Genomic DNA, 15536 nt, shown 5'->3' with positions numbered 1-15536 from the left:
TTAACCCTGTTACATGGGTTAGTTAGACCTTGACGCAAGGGCCGCCTGCAAATCCCCCTCTTTAATCTGCATGCTGCAACCCAGCAGCCCAGTCAAATCTCCACCACCACCACAATCTCAGCTCTGATTCTGAGTTCTCTTCCTCATGATGCCAGAGAGTTAACCCTGTCATTCCCACTGAGGGTTTCCCATGTCTACATGTAGCATGTGATCTTCACATGCTTAGATTAATAATACGGTAGCCAGAAAGTGATTTGGGGTTTTGTTTCCACATTGGTGGCGACTATAACATTTGAAACACTCCAAGCATGTATGATACATGAGATATTCCTGACATCACACTGCATAGGCAACTATGTATGGTGATTCAATGTTTTTGTGTAATATGTGTGTAATGTATGACACACTACCCAACAGTGGTGTTTTTCTGTTTCCCTGTGTGCCCTTGGTGTCCCCATTGGACCTGGTCTCCTCTGCTCTTTGTGAATGGCCTGTCCTGTATGCATGCATGCATGAAACTAAAAGCCTCTTCTCTCTCTCCTGCCCCTGTCTCTAAACCTGCGGTCTGAAGGCTGTTAAAAATATGGTGGGAATGGTAAGTGTGCTGTGACCTCCCCTCCCCATGCACCCCTCTCCACCCCACCCCATCCCTCTCCTTTTCACCGCTGCTTTAAACCACATAGCACCACCATCTTGCATCAACTGTTTCATTGAGTAATAGATCAACTGCATGTGAAGTTGAAGCACATTCTCATATCTCATACTGTTCCAGTTACTGAGGTACAACCTCTAGGAGACCCCAGTTTAAAGTGTGCTGCAGTGGGAACAACAACCCACTGATGGACTGCAGTATTATAAGTGTTCTTGGGTTTACAACCCTGGTTCACTCAAGGTCACACTGATGTTTATGGGCCGGTAGTCAGAGGGATGAAAATTCTATGTAAAAACGACAGAGATGATGAATAGAAAAGAGATGGGGAAGAAGGCATGTTAATGAAGTGGTGACGTTATGTCAGGTCAGTTTGACAAAGGTGTCTCTGTTCCAGGCTGAATAATCCCTAAACAGTGAGGGTGTGTGTCGCCTGGGGGGCACAGGTGGTTCCCTCCTAATCTAAACCACCCTGAGCCACTTAGCCATGCCCCACAGTAAAGGCACTGTAGTCCTGCTAGGCTAAAGAGCCAATCCTCTGGGAACAAGGATCAACTCCACACAGGGTCAATGGGCAGATGCAGAGTTACTAAGCCTGCCAGAAACTACATCTCCCCTGCCACAACAAAGATAGGCGTGGTGGAAGTCATTTTAGGACACTGGTGTATGGAGGAAATCAGTTGGCTTGAGCACGACGATCACACGTCAGTTTTGTTCTACTTCATTGCTTAAAAAAGTATCTCCACAACTCAGGTCCTTAAAAAGTGGTATATTTAAAGGTATATTTAGCTTCCTTTACTCCTGTCCCTCCAGCTCCACCAGGTGCTGGTCCAGCTGCAGACAGGGGAGAAGGAGCAGGACTTCTCTCTGCTGCCCATCCAGGTGTCCATCAGTGTGCAGCTCTGGAGACTGCCAGGCTGCCATGAATTCCTGGCTGCACTAGGTGAGATATTGATATCAATAAAATCAATATCCAAATGAATATCATTTCCTAATTTGTCAGTAGTAGGAGTAGAGTGAAACACTACAAGTCAGCTGTATGTGTGTTAAGCCGGTAGAGTAACTGTCCTGCCCTGTGTGTGTGCAGGGTTCGACCTGTGTGAGGTGGGGCAGGAGGATGTGGTACTGAAGACGGGGAAGCAAGCCAACCGCCGCACCATGCACTTTGCCCTCCAGTCCCTACTGGCACTATTTGGTAAGTATCGTATTTGTAGATACACAGTGATTAAAATTGATTGATACAGGATAGGTTCATGTCCACCCTTACAATTTCGTCCTACTCTTCCCCCTCCTCCTCTCTATCCCAGACTCCACAGAGCTGCCAAAGCGTCTCAGCCTGGACAGCTCGTCCTCCCTGGAGTCCCTGGCCTCGGCCCAGTCTGTCTCCAACCCCCTACCACTGGGCTACCCCAACCCACCCTTCTCCCCACCCTGCCTGGACAATCTGGCCTCAGACGCCATCTCCGTCTACAGCCTGAGCTCCGTGGCCTCCAACATGAGCTTTGCGTCCAAGTCAGAGTGTGACTTCCTGGGCCATCGACAGCGTGGTGGGGCCACAGCACACTTCTCCGCCCACAAACACCCACACGTTCCCCGCAGTCGCTCCTCTCCTCACGGGGTGGCTGCAGCAGCAGGAGGGGGCCGGGGAGATGACGAGGAGTATGAAGGCTTCTCCATCATCAGCAGTGAGCCTCTGGGAAGTCACTGTGACTCCCTGCCTCTACCTCCGGGTCACGGGCAGCGCCACCTCCACCGCGGGGGAAAGGGTGTTGTTGGGGGGTCCAACTCGGGCGCTGGGCGGTGTTACCAGGTCTCTGTGTCGTCACGAGGCAGTGTCAGCACCCCCACTTCCCCTGTCAAGACCAGCCTGGTTCCCAGCCCCAACTCTCCCTTCCAGAAGGTGCCGGGAAAGGTTAGCAGCTCAGACACAGGTGAGTCGGACCAGTCCAGCACTGAGACAGACAGCACCGTCAAATCCCAGGAAGAGAAGACTGTCCCTCTGGATCCCCAAGAGCTGGCCCAGAAGATCTTGGAAGAGACCCAGAGCCACCTGCGGGCGGTGGGGAGTCTACAGCGGGCTGGGGCTGAGGGGGCTGCAGCTGGAGCCACAGCCAGGAACTCTGCCTTCCGCTCCTCAGAGACCAGCGCCTTCAGCCGTCCCAGTAGCAGCACCAGTGTCCGCGCCCAGTCCTCCCCACGACCAAAACCTCCATCCCGCTCTTCCTCTCTGCAGAAGATCAGCTCTGGTTACAACAGCCCTGCAGCCTCGGAGACCTCCCTAAAGGATGGCAGTCACCCCTCCCCCACCCTGGACAGCCATGCCCAGTTCAAGCTAAAATACCCCAGCTCCCCCTATAGTGGGCACATCTCCCGCTCTCCCAGTAACGTGTCGCCCAGCTCTGGCCACCAGTCCCCAGCTGGCAGTGCCCCATCCCCAGCTCTCTCCTACTCCTCCACGGGCTCTGCCTGCTCCAGCCCTGCCGATGTCCCAGACCTGGACCGCCTCAGAAGGGGTGTTATCGATGAGAAGGTTGTGGCCATCCACAACCTGAAGACATTCTGGGCCAATGCAGCGGCCCAGCAACAGCAGCAGCATCTGGGTCCAGTCCGGGCTCTCCGTGGCACCCCAGGACCCCTAGTCTCTGCCAAGAGAGATGTGCTGAGCCTTCTGAACCTCTCCCCAAGACACTGCTCCCCCAGCGACGCCCAAGACAGCCTGGAGCTGCGGGAGCTGGGGCTGCACTCGCTGGACAGGGGCAGCAAGAACCCCTCCAACGGACACAACCCCAGAAAGGTGGCCCCCTCGCCCACTATTTCCACTAGCAGTAGCCCTGGTGCTCGCTCTATCAGACTACCTGCTGGAAATGGATACAAGTTCCTCTCCCCTGGCAGGTTTTTCCCCTCCTCCAAATGCTGAGACACTTTAAAAATGGTCCTATTTCCTGTATTTTGCCTACCACTTCCTATCCTGTGTACTGGGGGAGTAGGACATTTTCTGGAGGGTCACTATTAGCCCACCGAACTTGATTGACAATGAAAAGGATTTGATCAGCCAATGAGAGTGATCCCTCAGAGGCTCATGAATGCTTAGAGTGTCTCGTCGTTGTGCCCATAACACTGTAAATGGCAATGAGAAAGACTCAAAGACCTGATACTGTGTTTGTGTGCATGTGTGTCAGGTAGACTTCAATGCCAATCGGTATTTCCTCCCCCAAATTTGTTATTTGTGTGGACCAAGATGAAACCGCTCCAACTGGTCTCCTCCATTCTATTTTTGTTTCAATCTAATGATTATTGTTATTGTTATTATTATTATTATTATTATTTGTTATTATTAATATTATTATTGTTTTGTAAATTAAATCCAGTGTTACACAATCAGTATTAAGCGTTTTTATATTATTAAAAAAGTTAAAACTGTACCATGTAAAGTAAAAAAAAAAAAAAGATTTAATATTTTTTATTGAAATGGAAACTGGCATTTTGCCTGATTTCTTAGTGAATTGAGTGTCTGCTCTGAAGCATGGATTCTCTTGCTATTCAATGTTAAGTACCATGTATGACTTTTTAGCCCATGATTTTTTTTAATGAAACATGGAAATTTCATGACAACCATCTCTGTCATTTATCAGTATAACTGTTTCAATAAAAATCATGTTTGCTTTCTTGTATTTTTGCCTCACTTTATTGTGTTAAAGATTTAGAATGCTGATGAAAATGCTGTATCACTGCATTAATGGGGGGGGGGGGTCTTGTGACCACAATTATACACAGTTCACTGTGGTCAGTGCAATGACACCTGGGCCTTGCCCCATATTCACAATGTGTCTCAGAGTAGGTGTGCTGATCTAGCATCAGGTCCTCCCGCTTCATGTAATCTTATTCATTAAGATCTAAAAGCAAAACTGATCCTAGTTCGGCACTGCTAATCTGAGACGCTTTATGAATACAGCCCTGTTGTCTTTTAAATCTGATTTATGGGACACACTGTGAAATCACACACTTACTTAGGCAAATAATCTAGAACTAGTCATAACTGTCTACATGCCTACCACAATTAAAGCTAACACAAGATTACCATAGGGAGAATTTACATATAGCGATACAATTCAAGTTTTTGTGTAGTCAAACTAACTATTTTTAATCTATAAGACTTGTGTGCTCTCTAAATAGAAGAAGAAGAAATTGATTTATTGGCTAAACCTGGGTTAATTATATGGGTGTGGTTGAATCGTTTTTGTGTTATCAATGAGAAACAGACAGGGGGAATCTTGCAAAATCCTGCACATATGAAAGATAATTTTCACTAGGAAATATTGACCTGCATTTTTATAATGGCAGTAGTTCACTCCTGTGAGATTCATTTAAATAAGTATCTCCACTCACCAATCAGACGGTAAGGGGCGGAATAAGAGAGTTGTTCATAAAGGCACATGACATCAGCGGTAATACGTAGCCGCAGCCAAAAAGCTACAATGGTCCTCATCAAGGAATAGTAAGTCATATTTTCTTGATATTACTTTAATGTGTGCGATGATAATAATATACAATATTTTCGAGTACTGCGATTCTTCAGTTGGTTTTTAGCCAAATTAAAACTTTGCAGATATGTTTCGGAACGCATGTGTTTGTTAGGGTGGGGATTGTTCAGACTTGTTTCAGGTCTGGCCTACCGGTGAGTGGGGGTGACAGCGAGTCAGCAGATGCTAGCCGACGCACCTGGAAAGCAAACTACAACAATATGGAACATAGCTATCCATTATCTAGTATCGACAAGGTAAACTTTTTAGCGAACAATGTAAGGTATGTAGTTTGAACGGTTTGTGTTTTCGTAACTTGCTGTCGATAACTTGGTAGGTAGGTAGGTAGCTAGCTAGCTAACGTTAGTTAGTGGAAGGGAGGGAGACTGCCTACCCCAGAGGCAGTGCACCAGTGACTGAAGGGGGAGGACGAATGTTTTTTTGTATGATCATGGCCTTATTTCTATTGCAGTATATTGGATGACTGTCATCCATATTCCATTCACCCAGTTCAATGTAACATCGATAGGTTTAGGCTACTACATGATACCCATCACATGAGGTTGCTACAACAACCTACGAATTAAAAAGTTTATAACGTAGGTGCACAGGTCTAGAGACAAATTGGAGTAATCTAGGTGAAGGACAGTAACACATTGAATAACGCCTTGTACACGCTTACATGCATCTAGCTGATCTAGGGTGTAATTATTAGTCCAAACAGTTGCTATTGGACAAATTCAGGTAAGTTTATCCCTGTTCCGTTTGCTTCAGTTTAATAAAAGTTAACAGAATCAGCGGAATGAACACTCCCCTGATCACCCGCACACAGTTAACTTTCATAGCAGCCACATACAAACCGCATCATCCCTTTGCACGTTGTATAATTCCTTCTTGTGTCTGTGCTCTCCTCTCACCTTTTCGCCTCGATTGTGGACTTCAGTGCACAACACAACAGCTGTCTGTGAACAGGCGAAAAAAACCATTCCAAGCCAAACCTTCATACTATAACCACTAACTGCTACACACAGCCTACATCGTTGTCACCATATTAACTAACATCATAGTCAACATAGCTACTAGAACTAACGCATTAGTAAACCCGCTACTATCATGCAGGAAGTGTCAAACCCATTCTTTGGAGGGCCTAGTGTCCTATGTGTTTTTGCTTTCAATTAAGACAGACAACCAGGTGAGGAGAGTTCCTTACTAATTAGTGACCTTATTTCATCAATCAAGTACAAGGGAGGAGCAAAAACCTGCAGACTCTCGGCCCTCCGTGGAATGAGTTTGACTCATGTGGTGTACAGCAAGAAGTTTAGCAGGTACACTGGCGGGCCCAGTGGCAATAAATTAATAAAACCGAAAGCTTACCTTGACTTGGAGGAATTCCAGTGTTGGATAGCCTTAGCCAGCTAGCTAACATACATAGCATTCCTCTCTGTTTGAGCTGGGTGTTTTGAGTAGGCTAAATTAGCTAGCCACATTAGCTAGCTAAGTGAAAGAAAAAAACACATTTTTTATATGTGTGTGTGTATATATATATATATATATAGCTCTCTCTCTCTGCTGCTTCTTTCTCTCTGCTGCTTCTTCTTAATTTAAGAAATGTATTTTTTCAAAACTGTTCGACTACAGTCTTTCTTTCTCTCTCTCTTTCAGTCAACCAGTCACCACATTTTATGCAGTGCTAGCTAGCTGTAGCTTATGCTTTCAGTACTAGATTCATTCTCTGATCCTTTGATTGGGTGGACAACATGTCAGTTCATGCTGCAAGAGCTCTGATAGGTTGGAGGACGTCCTCTGGAAGTCGTCAGAATTACATTTACATTTGACATTTTAGTCATTTAGCAGACGCTCTTATCCAGAGCGACTTACAGTTAGTGAGTGCATACATTTTATTTTTATTTTTTTCATACTTACTGTGTAAGTCTGTGAAAGGGGGTGAGAACCATGAACCTCCTAGGTTTTGTATTGAAGTCAATGTACACAGAGGAGGATGGAAAGCAGCAGTCCTCCAGCTACACATGGTGCTACCCCAGAGAGTGCTGTTGAGGCTACTGTAGACCTTCATTGCAAAACAGTTTCTTTAATTCAGTTATTTGGTGACCTGTGAATATACACTGCTCAAAAAAATAAAGGGAACACTAAAATAACATCCTAGATCTGAATGAATGAAATAATCTTATTAAATACTTTTCTTTACATAGTTGAGTGTGCTGACAACAAAAGCACACACAAATTATCAATGGAAATCAAATTTATCAACCCATGGAGGTCTGGATTTGGAGTCACCCTCAAAATTAAAGTGGAAAACCACACTACAGGCTGATCCAACTTTGATGTAATGTCCTTAAAACAAGTCAAAATGAGGCTCAGTAGTGTGTGTGTGGCCTCCACGTGCCTGTGTGACCTCCCTACAACGCCTGGGCATGCTCCTGATGAGGTGGCGGATGGTCTCCTGAGGGATCTCCTCCCAGACCTGGACTAAAGCATCCGCCAACTCCTGGACAGTCTGTGGTGCAACGTGGCGTTGGTGGATGGAGCGAGACATGATGTCCCAGATGTGCTCAATTGGATTCAGGTCTGGGGAATGGTCGGGCCAGTCCATAGCATCAATGCCTTCCTCTTGCAGGAACTGCTGACACACTCCAGCCACATGAGGTCTTGCATTAGGAGGAACCCAGGGCCAACCGCACCAGCATATGGTCTCACAAGGGGTCTGAGGATCTCATCTCGGTACCTAATGGCAGTCAGGCTACCTCTAGCGAGCACATGGAGGGCTGTGCGGCCCCCCAAAGAAATGCCACCCCACACCATGACTGACCCACCGCCAAACCGGTCATGCTGGAGGATGTTGCAGGCAGCAGAATGTTCTCAACGGCGTCTCCAGACTCTGTCACGTGCTCAGTGTGAACCTGCTTTCATCTGTGAAGAGCACAGGGCGCCAGTGGCGAATTTGCCAATCTTGGTGTTCTCTGGCAAATGCCAAACGTCCTGCACGGTGTTGGGCTGTAAGCACAACCCCCACCTGTGGACGTCGGGCCCTCATACCACCCTCATGGAGTCTGTTTCTGACCGTTTTGAGCAGACACCTGCACATTTGTGGCCTGCTGGAGGTCATTTTGCAGTGCTCCTCCTGCTCCTCCTTGCACAAAGGCGGAGGTAGCAGTCCTGCTGCTGGGTTGTTGCCCTCCTACGGCCTCCTCCACGTCTCCTGATGTACTGGCTTGTCTCCTGGTAGCGCCTCCATGCTCTGGACACTACGCTGACAGACACAGCAAACCTTCTTGCCACAGCTCGCATTGATGTGACATCCTGGATGAGCTGCACTACCTGAGCCACTTGTGTGGGTTGTAGACTCCGTCTCATGCTACCACTAGAGTGAAAGCACCGGCAGAATTCAAAAGTGACCAAAACATCAGCCAGGAAGCATAGGAACTGAGAAGTGGTCTGTGGTCACCACATGCAAAACCAGTCCTTTATTGGGGGTGTCTTGCTAATTGCCTATAATTTCCACCTGTTGTCTATTCCATTTGCACAACAGCATGTGAAATTTATTGTCAATCAGTGTTGCTTCCTAAGTGGACAGTTTGATTTCACAGAAGTGTGATTGACTTGGAGTTACATTGTGTTGTTTAAGTGTTCCCTTAATTTTTTTGAGCAGTGTATTTAGCATACTTTTATCTAAAAAGTATAACTTTTTTAATGTTTCACTATTTTTATGAGGATCCTCCACTGCAGTGCACGCGTACCATAAACCTAAGTCACACGGATGGTAGCCACATTAAATGTGTCCCGCATTGACGAGGCACCCTTTCTAGGAAGTACACAACGTCCACTCCACTCTGTAAAACTTTACAATCTTGTTAAACACAAATTCCCAGGTGTGTGTGTTTAGACAGGCTTGCCAACTTTGTAAACTTTGAGATGACACCTGATGACAGTGCTCAAGTCTTCCTGGCAGGCTGGTGATTCATGAACTTTGACCATACTGCTGACCAAGGAAAAATGTGCTTGTCAGAGAAATGATGAGTGCATCAGACATTCTGCACTGTCAAGTGGGGTGCTGATGGTTCCCAGTCAGTAGGCCTAACCCAGTCTGATTCAGGAAGAGGATTATTTAACTTAACCATTGCCATTGCAGCTATGCCCTGCCTCTTATGAAGGCATACTAAACTAGTACTAGGCTGCTTAGGCTATCACTATGACTTGAAAATAAATCTAGGCTTTTGTCTAGGCTTTTTTGTAATCAGTGGTTTAGTTTCTTTCGACCAATCAATTGGTCAACATTTTTAAAATGTGTATTTTTCCATATATAGACACACCCTGTGTTTTGACTGAGTATACCAAACATTAAGAACACCTTCCTAATATTGAGTTGCCCCCCCCCCCCCCCCCCCCCTCAGAACAGCCTAAATTCGTGGTGGCATGGACTCTACAAGGTGTCGAAAGCGTTACACAGGGATGCTGGCCAATGTTGACTCCAATGCTTCCCACAGTTGTGTGAAGTTGACTGGATGTCCTTTGGGTGGTGGACCATTCTTTATACACACAGGAAACTGTTGAGCATGAAAAACTCAGCAGCGTTGCAGTTCTTGACACAAACCGGTGCGCCTGGCACCTACTACCCTACCCCATTCAAAGGCACTTAAAACTTTTGTCTTGCCTATTAACCCTCTGAATGGCACACATTCACAATCTGTCTCAAGGCTTAAAAATCCTCCTTTAACCTGTCTTCTCCCTTCGTTTATACTGATTTGAAATGGAGTTAACAAGTGACATCAATAAGGGATAATAGCTTTCACCTGGTCAGTCTATGACATGGAAAGAGCAGGTGTCCTTAATGTTTTGTAAACTCAGTGTATGTGTATTCAAGTATTCAAAAGTTTAGTATTTGATCCCATATTCCTAGCACCCAATGATTACATCAGGTATGTTTTGGTTGTGTTTCAGATTATTTTGTGCCCAATAGAAATGAATGGTAAATAATGTAGTGTGTCATTTTGGAGTCACTTTTATTGTAAATAAAAATAGAATGTTTCTAAACACTTCTACATTAATCTGGATGCACCATGATTATGGATAGTCTTGAATGAATCGTGAATAATGATGAGTGAGACAGTTAGATGCACAAATATCAAATACATGTTAGGTCTCCATCCATTACCAACATGGCTTAGTGTGTGACACGGCCTGAAGTCTCAGGCTATCCTGTTGCTCAGCCTCACACACAATTTGTAAGATCTGTCAGCTTTCCAGGTTTTAGGATGTAACACTGCCACAATTACAGCAGTCATCTTCCTAACTGAAAATAATCCCTATTGCCTGGGCCTATGGCTAAACGGTCTCGGTTGTAATGTGGCCACTGGTTGCTTTCATTGTTAGAGTACTGCTTTAAAGGCTACGGTAAATTATATCATTATACAGTGTGTAACACAGCCCTGTTTGGTAAATGATCATAACTCATTGGTGGTTTTATGTTGAAAATTAACCATGGATCAACAGAAAACAGAAAGGGCTCCCTGATTACAGTAGGCCTACATGTGGATGGAATAGGCCTACCTCCCCAATTTATGCACCACCCATCCCCTTAAAGTGGGTGGGACTTATTATAGTGGGTGGAAAAGAGAGGAGGAAATAATAGTTGCTTACGGATAACGGTTTCTGCATTCCCTTCCCAATATGCTATTCCCTTATGTGGTTTTATGCTGTGTTCATAACATCTCATAAATTCGTAAATGCCAGCATACGACTGGGAAAATCCACAATAACCTCTTAAGGATCTGACCCTTTTTTAAAATTTTCGCTTAAAATTACATACCCAAATCTAACTGCCTGTAGCTCAGAACCTATGCATATTCTTGATACCATTTGAAAGGAAACACTTTGAAGTTTGTGGAAATGTGAAATTAATGTAGGAGAATAGAACAAATTATATCTGGTAAAAGTTAATATTTTTTTAATCTTTGAAATGCAATTTAGATTTTGGACACTAGATGGCAGCAGTGTGTGCAAAGTTTCAGATTGATCCAGTGAAGCATTGCAATACTGGACTATTTTTGTATCAAGTCTTCCCAAATGTGCCGAATTGGTCAATTGATACATTTTCAAGTATATAACCATAGAGAACGTACAAAAATGATATGATAATACAAAATGTAAGTTTACACACTCCCAGGAATGTCATACATGATGGATCATTAGCTTATACACACTAACTTTCACACATCTAGATGGCCAGGCGGGGTGGGTGTGGAGCCAGAGACAGCAGGGGTTGAATCTGTAGAACCCAGTTCCTACATTTGAATATTTATCAAACAAAACTATGCTACATTTTATCTCTGGGACCCTTAGGATGACAAATCAGAGCAAGATTACTGAATGTAAGTACATTATTTACCTTCAGAGGTGAATGTATCAAACCAGTTGCCGTGATACGTTTTTTGTTGTGCACTCTCCTCAAACAATAGCATGGTCTTTTTTCACTGTAATAGCTACTGTAAATTGGACAGTGCAGTTAGATTAACAATAATTGTAGCTTTCTGCCCATATAAGACATGTGTATGTCCTGGAAAGTTTGCGTTTACTTACAACAGTCATGCTAATCACATTAGCGCACGTTAGCTCAACCGTGCCGTATACGGGACACCGATCCCGTAGAGGTTAACACCCCTCCAACTTGTAATTTACAAGTGGGGAAACTCATTTATCATCTGAGCTCTGAGTTCTCCCACATGCTTAACTCTGACATCACATACTAAGGAAATTACCTCTAACAGCATTTTCTGCAGTTAAATGCAACAACAAAATATTATTTGTTTGCGAGCAGGATGACTGTACTTTTAGTTTATGGTTGACGTAGCTTTGCTTGCCATTAGCCAATCAGCGTTGTCAACGAGTTCAAAGCACGTGAACTCGTTGCTCCCAGTTTACAAGTAACTTTTTAAGCGTTTCCCACTTGTTATGAACACCGCATTAGTGGTCATTGGATGGAGCACCGCTGCTATGATGTCATGTTTGTGTGGGCACACCAGATCCTCAGTGGCTCCACTAGCTGTTGGGCAGTCTCTGGTTCCCATTTTTGTTCCTTTGGTCCCCACATTGGTCACTTTGGTGACACTGGTCAGTCCCCACTGGTCTCTTGCCTTCACTGTTCTGTTCAGCCCTTTTCTATCCTCGCAGGCTCTCCCTCTTTGGCTCTCATTAATTGTCTTATCCCCCAGCCTTCTTTTTCTCTCTCTGGCCTCTTCCATAATGTGACTCTGTGTGACCTGGACCATTTCCTTTTCCTGTGCACTGAGGAAGTCACTCATGTGCCCTATGATAATCTCTCATCATGAAGCTGAGCCCCCTGCTGCCACCATCAAACAGGCTGATGGGGGGCTTCTGCAGTCAGGAAGTCATGAGGCAATGGCCTTGCATAAAGCGAGTGATTTATAGCTGCAATGGCCAAATTGGTTTAGTCTGGAAAGCAAGGGTATCGTGTCTGACTTGTGATGGGGGGGGGGGAAACAAGGATGCCTCTAGTCAAATCTGTTTATCAAATCAGCAACCAATTCTGAATTCCACTATGCAAGAGAACACATGTGCCTTGTAAGCCTGTTGGAACTATTCTGTTTATTTGTTGAGTTGGGTCTAGATGTGATTATGATGGCCAGTGTCAGTCATTAAACCATGTTTGATCTCTCTGCTCTTCTCTCTTTCAGCCGTGTGGTCTTACCCTGTACTGTGGAGGAGGTGAGTACGTCGCTATGGTTTCACTGTTATTATTTAGCATTCTGTCAAACTAATCCTTCTATGGAATTAGCCTACTGTTCAGACCTGTCTTTGCTTTCCTTATCTTCTTTTTTTTTCCCACAATCAAGTTTTAGCTGTCACATGCGCCGAATACAACAGGTGTAGATCTTACTGTGAAATGCTTACTTATGAGCCCTTAACCAACAATGCAGAGTAAAAAAAAAAAAAAAAGTCATACAATTTGCTAAATAAACTCATGGAAAAATAGTAACACAATAACCAATAACAAGGCTATATAAAGTGGGTACCGGTACCAAGTCAATGTGCAGGGGTACGGGTTAGTCGAGGTAATATGTACATGTAGGTAGGAGTAACGTGACTATGCATAGATAACAGAGTAGAAGCAGCGTGTGTGTGGCGTCAATATGCATGTGTTGGCATGTCAGTGTAGTGTGTGTGTGGTTCGAGTCCAGTGAGTGTACATTTAGCCTGTGCAAGAGAGTCAGTGCAAAAAATAAGAATAAAATAAGGGGGTCAGTGCAAATAGTCTGGGGAGCCATTTGATGAACTTGTTCAGCAGTCTTATGGATTGGAAGTAGAAGCTGTTGAAGAGCCTTTTGGTCCCAGACATGGCGTGAGCCCTGACAAGCATTTCATTGCTACAAATGTGAGTGCTACGGGGCGGTAGTCATTTAGGCAGGTTACCTTGGCATTCTTAGGCACAGGGGACTATGGTGGTCTGCTTGAAACATGTAGGTATTACAGACTGGGTTAGGCAGAGGCTGAAAATGTCAAAAGACGCTTGCCTGCTGGTCAGCGCATGTTCTGAGGACGCGTCCTGGTAATCTGGCCCTGTGGCCTCGGGAATGTTAACTTGTTTAAAGGTCTTACTCACATCTGCTACGGAGAGTGTGATCACACAGTCGTCCGGAACAGCTGGTGCTCTCATGCATGGTTCAGTGTTGCTTGCCTCAAAGCAAGCAAAGAAGACATTTATCTCGTCTGTTAGGCTCGCGGCTAGGTTTCCCTTTGTAATCTGTGATGGTTTGCAAGCCCTGCCACATCCGACGAGCATCAGAGCTGGTGTAGTAGGATTCGATCTTAGTCCTGTATAAACGCTTTACCTGTTTGATGATTCGTCGGAGGGCATAGTGGGATTTATTATCCGTATTAGTGTCATGCTCCTTGAAAGCGGGAGCTCTAGCCTTTATCTCAGTGCGGATGTTGCCTGACATCCATGGCTTCTGGTTGGGGTATTTACGTACGGTCACTGTGGGGAAGTTGTCGTCGACGCACTTATTAATGAAGCCGGTGACTGATGTGGTATACTCCTCAATGCCATTGGATGATCCTGGAACATATTCCAGTTTGTGCTAGCGAAGCAGTCTTGTAGCTTAGCATCCGCTTCATCAAACCACTTCCGTATTGAGCGCGTCACTTGTACTTCCTGTTTGAGTTTTTGCTTGACTCAGGAGGATAGAGTTATGGTCAGATTTGCCAAATAGAGGGCAAGGGATTGCTTTGTATGTGTCCCTGTGTGGAGTAAAGGTGATCTAGAGTTTTTACTTTTCTCTAGTTGCACATGTGACATGCTGGTAGAAATGAGGTAAGACGGATTTCAGTTTTCCTGCATTAAAGTCCCTGGCCACTAGGAGTGCCGCCTCTGGATGACATTTACATTTACATTTACATTTAAGTCATTTAGCAGACGCTCTTATCCAGAGCGACTTACATCAGCAATTAGGGTTAAGTGCCTTGCTTAAGGGCACATCGACAGATTTTTCACCTAGTCGGCTCGGGGATTAGAACCAGCGACCTTTCGGTTACTGGCACAACGCTCTTACCCACTAAGCTACCTGCCGCCCACCATTTTCTTGTTTGTTTATGGCCTTATACAGCTTGTTGAGTGCGGTCTTAGTGCCAGCATCGGTTTGTGGTGGTAAATAGACAGCTACGAAGAATATAGATAAACTCTCTTGGTAAATGGTGTGGTCTACAGCTTATCATGAGATACTCAGACGAGCAAAACCTTGAGACTTAATATTAGAGCTCGCGCATCAGCTGTTGACAGACACACACAACCCCCCTCCCCCCGATCTTACCGGAGGCTGCTGTTCTGTCTTAGCTGATGCACGGAAAACCCAGCTAACTGTATATTATCCATGTCCTTGTTCAGCCACGACTCGTGAAACATAGGATATTACAGTTTTTAATGTCCTGTTGATAGGATGGTCTTGAACGGAGCTCATCCAGTTTATTCTCCAGTGATTGCACGTTCGCCAGTAGAACGGAGGGTAAAACCGGCTCATCCACTCGCTGATGCAGTCTCGCCAGGCATCCGGCTCTCCGACCTCTGCAACGGCATCTCCTCTTCATACGAATGACGGGGATTTGGGCCTGGTCCGGGAGAAGCAGTATATCCTTCGCGTCCGACTCATTAAAAAAAAAAATTTCAATCATTGTCCCGTTCGAGATGAGTAATCGCTGTTCTGATGTCCAGAAGCTCTTTTCGGTCATAAGAAACGATGGCGAAACATGTACAAAAAAAGTTTAAAACAGCGCAATTGGTCAGGACCCCGTAAAATGGCGGCCATCTCCTCCGGCGCCATATCTCAAGAATATCTGCG

At 45.1% G+C, this 15536-nt stretch overlaps 2 protein-coding genes across 3 annotated transcripts in view; both read left to right on the top strand.

Annotated features, from left to right (window-relative positions):
* Nucleotides 1–3997, top strand: part of LOC311141959 (tetratricopeptide repeat protein 28-like) — a 325737-nt gene extending 321740 nt beyond the window's left edge. Inside the window, 4 exon segments of the mRNA XM_084177484.1 lie at nt 572–595; nt 1463–1592; nt 1737–1844; nt 1957–3997. Coding sequence (XP_084033610.1) covers nt 572–595; nt 1463–1592; nt 1737–1844; nt 1957–3566 — 1872 coding nt within the window. The 3' untranslated portion in view covers nt 3567–3997.
* A 1115-nt stretch (nt 3998–5112) lies between these two features.
* Nucleotides 5113–15536, top strand: part of LOC311141328 (phosphatidylinositol transfer protein beta isoform) — a 38103-nt gene continuing 27679 nt past the window's right edge. For both annotated transcript variants that reach the window (XM_084176625.1, XM_084176624.1), the window contains exons 1-2: nt 5113–5144; nt 12879–12909. In XM_084176625.1, the coding sequence (XP_084032751.1) occupies nt 5125–5144; nt 12879–12909 (51 nt within the window). In that variant the 5' untranslated portion in view covers nt 5113–5124. The remainder of the gene's footprint in view (nt 5145–12878; nt 12910–15536) is intronic.

Source organism: Coregonus lavaretus (assembly GCF_964263955.1).
Source record: "Coregonus lavaretus genome assembly, chromosome: 14".
NCBI classification, from domain to species: Eukaryota; Metazoa; Chordata; class Actinopteri; order Salmoniformes; family Salmonidae; genus Coregonus; species Coregonus lavaretus.
This window is presented reverse-complemented; position numbering and strand designations above follow the sequence as displayed.